Source organism: Gymnoscopelus braueri, assembly GCF_963280865.1.
Source record: "Gymnoscopelus braueri genome assembly, chromosome: 20".
In the NCBI taxonomy this organism is placed as follows: Eukaryota; Metazoa; Chordata; class Actinopteri; order Myctophiformes; family Myctophidae; genus Gymnoscopelus; species Gymnoscopelus braueri.
In genome coordinates this window covers 38,145,038-38,157,813 of record NC_137622.1, presented here as the reverse complement: position 1 = coordinate 38,157,813, position 12,776 = coordinate 38,145,038, and the positions used below count along the sequence as shown (strand labels likewise).

Genomic DNA, 12,776 nt, shown 5'->3' with positions numbered 1-12,776 from the left:
AAGCAGCAATGTATTGTATACTGTGCATGTTATACTTATACTGTGCATGATAGACAATGGACGTTAAGGTGCTTAGAGGAAAAGGAGCACAATAAAAAAAAAAAAAACCAAAAAAAAAAAAAAAAGTCAGTGCGTTATACAAGGGATTAAGGTGCAAAAGGTCAGTGCGTGTCCACCTAGAGTGGACTGACCCTAGTATAATCCGCAAGTAGCTCCATGAGGGAGTGCAACAAAAAGTCATTTGTACCTGGTGTAGTCCACAGGTGTGTCCGAGGGGGGGCTAAAGTCCAAGTCATTGTCCCTGGTATAATCCACAGGTGTGTTCAGGAAGAGCCAGAAAAGTCTGTGCCGCCTGCTGTCAGGCTGCTGAACAAGGCCCATGCCTGGAGTCATATGGCTCCATATATTCACCTGTTTCCTAGGCTGTGTGTTCTCCACTTCCTGTCGATTTCATTGGATATCATTGGTCATCTGACCAGTTTCATTGGATTTCATTGGATCAAATCGACAGGAAGTGGAAAACACACAACCTAGGAAACAGGTGAATACAGTATTAAAAAAATAGACATTGGATGTCTTTCATTAACGCCTACTTTAACGCCTACTACTTCATTTACGGTGTGTAGAGTCTATGGGTGTAACTTTGTCCATACTTTTTTACTGTCTATGCTTTATTATACCCATAGTGAATGCTTTCCATTCAAGTAGCAGTGAAGGTAAAACCAACTAACATGAGTTATCCAACAAATGTTGTACTTTATTTTTATCTCTCTCTCTCTCCACATCATCTCTTGCCTCGCTGTCTGTCTCTCCAGGTGCCAGTGAAGAGCAGAAAGATGAAGCTTCTATCTCTCCTCCTCTTGGTCCTGTTCCTGGACAGCGCCGCGTGCGAGGGAGTGAAATACATCTCCAAGAGGAACTCAGGTAGGACTGGAGCTTTCGGCTCGCTCTTCAAACGCGGCTTTGTTGTGTTTTTTGAAATCGTCCCGCTGTCTCCGACACTCCTCGAGTTCTTGTACCTTTTTGTCTCTCGTATGAAAGAGTTTCCGTACTCGTTTATATTGCTCTTTCTCCAATTCATCTCTTTTTTTCTAAAAAAAGCCATCTCCCTCTACTTTCTCTTAAATGGCTACCTCTATAAGAAAAAAAGTGTGCCTATTTTCTTTTTTATACCATTCACTCTTCTCCTTTCTGCTCATCTCATCTTAGGACTGGCAGTTTCTGCTCTTTCTTAAAACGCGCCTTTGTTGTTTATCATTTTTGAAGTTGAATGGTCCTTCTCTCTCTCTGACATTATTATAATTTGTTTTACCTTCTTGTCTCTTGATGAAAGACTTTCCGTACTCCTTCATGTTGTCTCATATTTTTCTCTACTTTCTCTTAGCCCATTAAGACCAGAGTCTTCTAAATCCTAACGTATGTTGCTATATCAGTGGTCCTCAAACTTTTTCACGTCAAGGACCACCCCAAAATGATAAGTATTTTGCCGCCGACCCCCCCATCTCAAAATACATAGTTCCAGGGACCCCCCAGAAGCAAAGATTTGAGTTACAAATGTTCGCTTGAGAAAATATATATATATTCAAAGACAATTTTCAAGATAAAAAATAAATAAATAAATAGCAGATATACAAGCATAGCGCGGCACTCGGTGCCACGCTATGAGCTTGTATATCTGCTATTTTTTTAATAGCCAAAGTATAGTTAAAATCAAAAATGACAGAGATGCGTTCCCGGTCTTAATGGGTTAAATGTCTCTCTCTCTCTCTCTCTCTCTCTCTCTCTCTCTCTCTCTCTCTCTCTATCTCTCTCTCTCTCTCTATCTCTCTCTTCTCTTCTTTCTCTCTCTTTCTTTCTCTCTCTCTCTCTCTCTCTCTCTCTCTCTCTCTCTCTCTCTCTCTCTCTCTCTCTCTCTCTCTCTCTCCTCTCTCTCTCTCTCTCTCTCTCTCTCTCTCTCTCTCTCTCTCTCTCTCTCTCTCTCTCTCTCTGCAAGCTGTTGTCTTCTTGCTGACGGCGCATTTTAACAATTGTGTCTGATTGCCACCACTCTGTTGGTCACGTTTGTCACTTGTTAGCGGCTGGCTTACACTTGCCGTCGACTGATCTGCTGATCGTCATATTGATTGACCATCGACTGTTGTCTCAGGCCAATCCGCCAGTGATTGCAAAGCCACTGATTGGTGTATTGAACATTTTCAGTAGTACCAGGGGTGTGTGAGTGGGGGGGGGGGGTGGCGTTTTTCCACCGTTGCCTGCTCGCACATTGTGTGTGCCGTGTAGTGGAGAGGACCCTTTCACAGAGTGTGCGTGCGTGCGTCCACATAATCTGTATGCCTGTGTTATAGAAACCTAATATGGTAGTAGGCTAATATCTGTGTATTCTGTTGGTCTTCCTCAGGGAATGGAAATGGGTTGGATTTGAAATGACGGAGATCTACGTCAATGGCAGGGAATGTGTTTAAGGAACCCTTGGAGGTCGCGAAGACTTAATCTTATAATGTTTGTCAAAGGTTAAGGCTTTTACAAAATGTATACTTCTACTCTTTGAATTTCAATTTCTCGATTTTCCAGTCTCTCTCTCTCTCTCTCACTCTCATGCTCTCTCTCTCTCTCTCCTCTCTCTCTGTCACACAGCATTTTCCCAATGTTGAATTTCCTGTCTTTTCTGTTCCGCCATAACGTCTCTATGCTGCATCTCTCTGTGTTTCTGCATGTGTGTGTGTGTGTGTGTGTGTGTGTGTGTGTGTGTGTGTGTGTGTGTTTGTGTGTGTGCCAGTAGTGTGTGGGTGAGATGGCGTGAGGAATATGTTGCTTTGAGTTTCTTTTGATTGTTGTCTGAACGCGTACCGTATGCTCGTGCGCTCGCAGCAGGCATGCCTGCATGCCTCTCTGAACTATATCCGCTGCACCGAATCGTTCGCTGTCGGGTGGAAACCTCTTATCTCCGGATTCTAACTTTCGTGTCTTTTTTTTTTGTTTAAATTAATCCTTTAAGACCGGGGGAACGCATCTGTGTCATTTTTAAGATTTATTTGGCTATTAAAAAATAGCACATATACAAGCTCGTAGCGCGGCACCGAGTGCCGCGCTACGAGCTTGTGGATCTGTCCCTGGATTGGTCCCTGGAACAAAATATTTTGAGATATGGGTCCACGGCCAAATACATATAATTTTGGGTGGTCCTTGACATGGAAAAGTGTTTTAAAAAAACTGATTTAGAAGATATTTGTAGAATCAGCCAGAAGCAAAGATTTGAACATTTAAAACATTTCGCTTTAAAAAACATATTATATTCAAAGATTTGCACACATTGTCACGAAAAAAATAAAACAAGAACACGAAACGTGTCAAGCTTGTAGATCTGCTGCTATTGCCGTTTTTTTGAATTTTGAATCCTGAAAAGTAACAGATTTGGACATATTTTACACTTTGGCTATTCAAAAATAGCAGATATCAAGCTTGCAGAACTTGTAGATCTGCTATTTTGTTTAAATCTAGAAAATGTGTGCAAATCTTTGAATATTTATATATTTTTACAATGTAAATATATTTATTTAGAACATTTGTCACTCAAATCTTTGCTTCTGGGGGGTCCCTGGAACAATGTATTTTGAGATGGGGGTCCGCGGCCAAATACATATAATTTTGGGGGTCCTTGGCAATTATGAAAACGTTTGAGAACCACTAGAAACATATATATAGTGTCTTTATTAGAAGGATAATCCCTTGAGATGTGTCATCTCATTTTAGAGAGGGTCCTTATGACAAAAATACAGAGAATACAATAGACAAAACAATACAACAAATACATCCATGCATACTGTACATAAACAGGACAAAACAAACTTGACAAAACAAAACCGAACAAAACATAAGCTCTCTTGAAACTGGCCGCTCCCACCCCGCCTGAATACCCACAAAATAACAGACTTCATGCACGTAAGTAAGGCTAAAAGAGCAAAAACAGGAGTAGCAGCTACAGACGTTGCATACATGCACATGCGGTAACATGCAATGACATGCCCATGTAGATACACATAATACAAACATGCACATGCAGTATATAACTCATATTCACAGGGCAGATTGTAAGAGACAGAAAACAATCCGAACCCAATTAGAAGCAAGAGCAGGTTATTTGCAGATGAGTGAGAATGGATGCTTTAAAAATATTAAAGGAGTTAATAGATCTAAGGGAACTGGGGAGATCGTTCCAGTCGGATGGGGCTTTATATTTAAAAGCACGTCGACCAACTTCTTTGTTGATTCTGGTGGGGATGGTGAAGTAAGGATACTCTATGAGGTTTCCATCCGACAGAGACAGAGATGTATGGTGAGCGGCTCTGCGTGGGCGCGCTGATGCCTATGTATGTCTTCAACTGGCTGCGTGGGGCATGTTCCTGTGTTCTTCATGCAGATGCACATTTGTGTACATATACAGTCGGTGTTCAAGACAATCTGTCAGTTCTGTGTGTGTTGTGTGTGTGTGTGTGTGTGTGTGCAGTGGTGGAAAGTAACTAAGTACATTTACTCAAGTACTGTACTTAAGTACATGTTTTTGGTATTTTTTACTAAACTGGAGTATTTCCGGTTTTCAGTACTTTCTACTTTTACTCCACTACAATTATTTTGAAAACTTTAGTTACTAGTTACTTTTCAGAAATAAATTATGATATGAAACGTACATCAAACACTTTAGCCCTATTTTATACATATGCTATTTGAAAATAGCCGATCTACAAGCTCACAACGCGTCGCATCGCGACGCGTTGTGAGCTTGTAGATCTGCTATTTTCAAATATTTTAGTACTTTTAATTTTGGTACTTTAAGTATATTTTGATGCCAATACTTTTGTACTTTTACTCAAGTACATTTTTTTTTTGGGACTTTTACTTGTAACAGAGTACTTCTACATTGCAGTATTGATACTTTTACTAAAGTAAAACATTTGAGTACTTTTTCCACTAGTGTGTGTGTGTGTGTGTTTTCTGTGTGTTTTTTTCCGTTACGTTTTTGTGTAGGCTACTCCGGTTGGTGTGTGTGTGGGTGTGTGTGTGGGTGTGTGTGTGTGGGAGGTGTGTGCGCACAGCAATTACGCTATCAGTGCCAAGCGAACTTTTTACGTGGGTGACTCCAACAGTTGGCCAGGAAGACTACTATTAGGTCTTCTGTGGGTGTTTGTGTGTGTGTGTGTACTTGTGTGTGTGTGTTTGTGTGCGTGTGAAAGGACACCATATGGATAGGAACTAATGTTTCCCGTTGTTTGTTCCCCTGCTGTGCTCTAATGCAACACCTACTGTAGCCGGTGGGGACGGGATACGATGTGACACAAACCCCCTGACAGTGGGAAGTCTCAGTGTGTGTGGGCGTGCTCGCCCGTGTGTATGTGTGAGTGTGTGTGTGTGTGTGTGCGCGTTAGCCTTTGTGTGATGATGGCGGGGTGTTAACCCATTGATACCTGGAACGCATCTGTGTCACTTTTAGATTTCTTTAGGCTATTCAAAAATAGCAGATATACAAGCTCATAGCGCGGCACCGAGTGCCGCGCTACGAGCTTGTAGATCTGCTATTTTTGAAAAATCGTGAATTTTTTTTTTTACATTTTTTTCCGAAAAACTGTTAGGATTTAGAAAATGTTTAGAAGCGGCCTCAGGTCTTAATGGGTTAAAGGGGGCCATTTAAACCGTTTTCATTTTGTTATATACCATATATCAACTATCTGTGCAGTTTTCTTTTTTTTTTCAAAGCGTGTCGTGCTGTGTCGAGTCCCCTGTGGCGACAAGAAAAACAAACGGTGTCAAAAGAACAAAGAGGAGAGAACAGCACATCAGAGGCTGGGAGAGCACATCAGAGAGAGAGAGAGAGAGAGAGAGAGAGAGGTTCCCATAGTGATACAAATCCTTGTTTAACCCTTTAAGACCGGGAACGCATCTGTGTAATTTTTCCGATTTCTTTGGGCTATTCAAAAAAATTGCAGATCTACAAGCTCATTGCGCGGCACCGAGTGCCGCGCCATGAGCTTGTATATCTGCAAAAACATTTTTTTTCGAAATCATGAAAATGTGTGCAAATCTTTGATATATGTTTTTAACACATTAACCGCCAAGAACGTAGTCCTACTGTCCGTTAAATCCAACTGTTAAGCGCCGAGACCGTAGCCCTACGGTCCACGGTCTTTTCGTGCTAAAGACTTCCGGGTTCACTTTCGGATTTTTTTTGATCCACTTCCGTTTCCGGTTTGATGACCGGAAACGGAATTATTTGGGATCCGGTTTTGACGATCACGCCCGCTCCCATTCTACAGACGAAACTGAAACTCAATTCTCTTCCTGTAGTTTTTTCTCCTCGCATTTCACTGTTTAACGTAATCCGCTCTAACTACAACATGGATGCCCCGTTTGACACGTGATTTTCACTGGGAGATACGTTGAGATCTCGCGGATGTAAACAGACCTTGTACGGCTCAATCTTAAGGATTTTAACAAGATCTATGGCGACATGAAAAAAACAAAAAAACAACAAAAACACCTTGGCACTGGTGAGTACATTATGAGATTAACCTCTGGCGGTCGATGTGTTAAAGGGAACATTTGCAACTGAAATCTTTGCTTCTGGGGGATTCTACAAATGTCTTCTAAATCCTAACAGTTTTGTTTTGTTTTTTTAAACATGTTGCTATAATATCAGTGGTTCTCAAACTTGCCAAGGACCCCCACAATGATGCGTGTTTATTCCAGGGACCCCCAGAAGCAAATATTTGTGTAAAAAAAATTATATATATATTCAAAGATTTGCAAACATTTTCCAAGATTTAAAAAAAAAAATAGTAGATCTACAAGCTCATAGCGCGCGCTATGAGCTTGTAGATCTGCTATTTTTTAATAGCCCATAGAAATCTTAAAATGACACACAGCTGTGTTCCCGGTCTATATGGGTTAACAATCCACTGCCCTGACAGAAGTCCACAGAGATGAGAGACCAGAGATCTGATAGAAAAATGAAAAAAGCAGTCAGTTCTCACCAGCGTCTCTCCGCACGAACACACATGCACACACACACACACACACACACACACGCATGCACACACACACTGTAAGCCACCTAAATCCACTTGTGTGGGGCTCCAGGCTTCTCACAGCTGATGCAGACATCACTTCACAGCTCACAAACACTATTAAATGTGACTAGATCATCCCTCTGGGGTTTGGGGGAGGGGGGGTGGGTAGGCGGGCACGCAACACACCATCTTGTCCCCGGCACCACCTCCCACTTTGACTATTGGCTCGCTAGTATACCCTTTATAAAGCAAGCACAGCTCCTATAAACCTAAATGGTCTGACATTTCTATAGCGTCTTTCTTATCCAAGATGCTTTGTAATATGCAGTGGTGTAAAGTAACTAAGTACATTTACTCAAGTACTGTACTTAAAGAGGTGGTGCCATGGTTTTGCACTTTTTCTATTTTTCATGTGTCTATGAGGTTGATAGAACTTCATTAAGCCCCCTGGTGGTGTTTTTTATGGTGTTTTATGTCTTCTCTGACTAGTTTGAGTTTCTTCCTGGAGGCTGAAACCTTGAGGGTCAAACGTGCCAATAGAAAAACAGCCATTTAATGACACAGTAAAAATATATCCTCCCCCTCATTACCATAACGCATGAGGAGAAGGAGGGACTAGGACAGGTGGGTGGTGCTAAGGTGGTGGAGGAGGTGCTAAGGTGAGAACCAGGTATACTTAATGAACTGGAGGCGTGTCCACATAAAAACATAATTTTAACACTTTTTGTCAACTTTTTTGAAAAAAATATTACCACAGTATAACCATAATACCTGATGATTATGTTTTAGGGGGGGAAAAAATCACTGAAAATCACGGCACCCCGTCTTTAACACATCGGGTGCCAAACACGGTCTGAACCGTGTTTGCGCAGAGTAGCGGTCCGGTGCCGAACACGGTCCAGACCGTGAAATATGTCTTTTTGTTTTTTTCGTTTTTCTCCACACGGGCGGGGCTAGAGCAGCTCTGGGAGTACCCATTGTGATCTTGAGAAGGATAGGCCAGATAGATCACCGGAAAAAAAAAACATGGCTGCCATCCACTTCCTGTCTATTTCCTTCTTTAAAACACCTATATCTCCGAATCTGTTTCCGGTGGGGAAAACCGGTCATGCGCGATGCGCGATCCCCCCCCATTGTAACTCGCGAGTGAAATGTTATCGTTCCAGGCTGTAGCCAGGGTCATCGCGCAACATGAATGGATGTTTTTTTTTACATGGATTTGCTCCTCGTGGAGTCTAGAGCTTTAAACAGCAAAGCGCAGTCAATGGGGAGAATGCTGGCACCCAACGTAAGTTGTTATGAAAAAATGCTGGCACCTGATGTGTTAAGTACACTTTTTAGGATTTTTTTACTTTACTGGAGTATTACCAATTTTCAGCACTTTTACGTCTACTCCTCTACATCTCAGAGGCAAATATTGTGCTTTTACTCCACTACAATTATTTGAAAACTTTAGTTACTAGTTCATGGCACAATGGCAGATTGTATATGGCCCTCGGCTTCCTTCCTAAACTGTATTATTTACAGTATGTCCCACCAGTATAGTCACTTGAAAGTGACTTTGAAATTAATGTGGGCAGATAGGATGTTTCTCAGTAGAATTTCTAAGAATTCCTAACAGCTTTTTCCTTGTTTCATTCTCAAGATGTGAAAGAAATGTTTTTTTCTTTTTTTTTTTGTTGACTTTTCATAGAGACCTTTTCACGCCATGGGTTACATCTGGCTACACAATACCGTAAATATATTGTCTCTACAGTGCATGCATGTGGAAATAAAGCTGAACACCCGTTCGCTCGTTATACGCCGTTGAAAATAGCATGTCTCGCCAAAAAATACATAGTAAAACACAGGAGCCGAGATACAGAATATTTCCCAAATAAATTAACCAGGAAGTGAATGGAGCAGTACATTTCCGGATCACGTTATCTCCTGGCTCTTTGTGAGAAGAAAAAAAAGGCGTCATAAGTCGCCCTTCACAGTCGCAGTGAGGGCGTTTGGACGATGTCTCGTCATACGTCGTCCTTGGCAGTGAATGAGTTAAATAGAACATGCATTTTCTGGTCGGGATACCAACTCAGACAAGACACAGATTAAACAAGTGGAAATGATGACACAAATTAATGAGCTGACAAAATTGGAACTGGAACGCTATAAAAATGAAGCTGATGAATGGGTACTTTCTCCTGATTGGCTGACATTTTGTCACCTTCCATCAAAATATATTTTAGGTTTATCAAAGAGCTGGAGAGACGGGGAGACCCTGACATGTCTAGCGTAGCCAGACTATATCACTGCATGGATATGAGTCTGGTGCTTCCATGAGGACGTTTTTTTTCACAAGGGGCGGGATCAAAACAATGGCCCTCGACGCGATTGGTTAGACCTACAACCAACTACCAATTACAGTCTCCCATATTCAAATTCTGGACCCTGATTGGTCCCCCACGTCTTCTGGAGCAGGAAATGGATTCTCTATGGAGTGGTGCCAGACCCAAATCGCAGAGTGCCATTTTTTTTTGCACTCGCAGATTCGTCTGGTCCCAGGCTAGGGGAGAACCCTGTTACTGAACAAACACTCTGTAGCAATGATTACTATCAGAATATAGTGTTTTAACCCTTTAACAAAAAAACGTTTTGTTTATTTAACCAACAAATAACATACCTTTTTAAATAAAATGCAGGGTTTTAACCTGGCATTTACAGAACGTTGTAACTCTCTGGTACCACCTAATAAATGCACTGCCTTGCTTGTAGAACCACTATGCTACACAAAGCTTATATAGAAACACCTATAAAAACTTCAAGGATCGTCATTTACGGTACAGTAATGTGAGCTGGAACTCTGAGCTGAATGGAAAAAGTGAGTCGTTTGCCTACAGTTTTATTTGGGTCCAAAGCCCTTGCCAGCTACCTATTTTTTTCTTCTTTGTTCTGGCTTCCAAATCTATGTACAGGTCCTGGATCAGCAAGGTAATCCACTGCCACATTAGCAGCTTATAGTTTGTAAGGCTGTCAACTTTCCTCAGAAATGATATTCGAATATTGGTCTTAAAATTTGCACATATTCGAATATATTTGAATATCATCATTATCATTATGAAAAAATGTATATATATATTTATTTTCATTTTTCATTTTTTTTGTGGAAAGAAACAGTACAAAAAACAATGTATTGAGTGCTCGGATCCAATAAAACATATATTTTGTTTGTTTTTATAACTTCATACATTGTTTTTCGAATATTAATTTTCATATTCGAATATATATATATTTTCCCAACATTCGAATAGTATTCGAATATTGAATATTCGTTTGACAGCCCTAATAGTTTGTGGGAACGGTGCAGTGTTACACTACTTATGGTTACAAACATCACATTCAGAAGTACATACATTGTCTGTTTCCTGTATTCCATTTTCAAATATTTGACATAACCATCATTTTGCACTAGGACATCACTACATGATCCATCAGCTGTGTTGTTTGCACCCGGCGGAATTGACCATACCCCTAGATCATTGGTTCTAAAAGTGGGGTCCGGGGACCCCCAGGGGTCCTTGGGGGGATACCAGGGGGTCCCCAGCTATTAACACATGTTAATACATTTCAACCACTCTATCCATATTTTATTTATTTGGCTATTCAAAAATAGCAGATCTACAAGCTCATAGCGCGGCACCGAGTGCCACGCTATGAGCTTGTAGATTTGCTATTTTTGAAAAATCGTGAACAACGTGTGCAAATCTTTGAATATGTATGTTTATGTTTGTAACTCATCTTTCCTTCTGGGCGTCCTGAAACAAAAATATTTTGAGGTGGGGGTCCGCGGCCAAATAAATATCATTTTAGGGGTCCTTGACATGAAACGGTTTGAGAACCACTGCCCTAAATAACCTGTATGCGTGTTTCAAAGCATATTGTGACTAGAATGTGAATCTGGATGCTCCTTTGGCAACATTGTCTTCTGCCTTTCTATCAACGCACGTTGATTGAATGGCAAGAAAACAAACAAAAACAAAGGGTAGAACTACTAGACTTACAGAGATTGGAAAGGGGACAAATAGGGAGACGGACTGTATGGAACAGACGGATGGAGAGACAAACACTCACCCGGAGCGGAGGGGAGGGGGGGAAAGGTAGAATATAGACAGTGCTAATTCCATAGGGGGGCTTTCTTCTCCTCATCCGTCCATCTGGTTTTGCGTCTTTCCTTGTGTCTTATTCTCACTGCCTGGGCCTCCATAGATTTGCATCTGAGACGTAGTGGACTAGAAGTGGTTGAAAAAGTACTCTAAATGTTTCACCTAAGTAAAAGTATCAATATTGCAATAATGAAGTACTCTGTTTCGAGTAAAAGTCCGGAATTCAAAATGTACTTAAGAAAAACTACAAAGTATTGGCATCAAAATGTACTTAAAGTACTAAAGTACTGAAACATTGGAAAATACCGATCTACAAGCTCACAACGCATCCAAGCCCCCAGAACCCAGTGTTTGCATTGAAGCGCATTGGACATGCTGGCCATTCATAGGTACTGCGGCTGGGGCCACTGTACATGAAACTAGCACAAAAAAAATCGACCAATGGGCTCGACTCACACAGCTTTCGCGCGAGCTTGCGCACAGGGCTGCGCACAGGGCTGCGCACCGAGGTGACGCAAAACGCGTCACAGAACTCGTCACAGAAGTCCCAAATAGGCCTCGCCCGTCACATTTCCAACCCGGAAGGAAGGGGGTGATTTCGGCCCATGCGCTGTGTGAGATTCAATTCAATGCAAGTGGATGGGAGGGGATATCCGGTAACCTCTATTATTTTTAACTCTAATGGTCGCATCGCATTTTCCACTCCTCAGTTCCTCCCCTTCACTGTCAATATTATTTTCTACCGTCTACCATCTTCTCTATCTCTATCTCTATCTATCTATCTCTATCTCTATCTCTATCTCTCTCTCTCTCTCTCTCTCTCTCTCTCCTCTCTCTCTCTCTCTCTTTCTCTTTCTCTTCTCTTTCTCTTTCTCTCTCTCTCTCTCTCTCTCTCTCTCTCTCTCTCTCTCTCTCTCTCTCTCTCTCTTTCTCTCTCTTCTCTCTCTTCCCCCCCTCTCTCTCGCTCTCTCTCTCTCTCCCCCCCTCTCTCTCTCTCCCCTCTCTCTCTCTCTCTCTCTCTCTCTCTCTCTCTCTCTCTCTCTCTCCCCCCTCTCTCTCTTCTCCCCCCCCCCCTCTCCTCGCTCTCCCTCCCTCCCCCTCTCCCCCCCCCCTCTCTCTCTCTCTCTCTCCCCCCCCTGTCAGTCCAGCAGTGATCTATACAGATAAGTGTTTGCTCACTGATCCATTGGTGTTGTCTGGGAAGAAACACAAAGCTGTTCAGATCTGGCCTCCACTGGAGGGCCTGCCTGGGGCGATGGAAGAAGACCAGAGTGACAGAGCGGGAGAGAGACAGAGAAAGGGAGAGAGAGTTGGGATATAAAATATACATGCATAAATCTATATGTATCTTTCAAATCCTCAGTGTTAAGTCTGAGTGTGCAAATGGAACGTTAAGTTAACACCATGTACAACATGATGGCAAACAAAGTCAGAGCTGTACATAGAGCTTACATCCATAATGCATCATTATGCAGTGGTGTAAAGTAACTAAGTACATTTACTCAAGTACTGTACTCAAGTACACTACTGGAGTATTTCCATGTTCTGTACTTTTACTTCTACTCCACTACATCTC

The 12,776-nt window shown here is 41.8% G+C and overlaps 1 protein-coding gene across 1 annotated transcript in view; it reads left to right on the top strand.

Annotated features, from left to right (window-relative positions):
• Positions 1 to 836: 836 nt before the first annotated feature.
• il1rapl2 (interleukin 1 receptor accessory protein-like 2) overlaps positions 837 to 12,776 on the top strand; it is a gene marked incomplete at both ends in the record, with an annotated part of 446,015 nt that continues 434,075 nt past the window's right edge. The window contains 1 exon segment of the mRNA XM_080415310.1: positions 837 to 924. Coding sequence (XP_080271436.1) covers positions 837 to 924 — 88 coding nt within the window.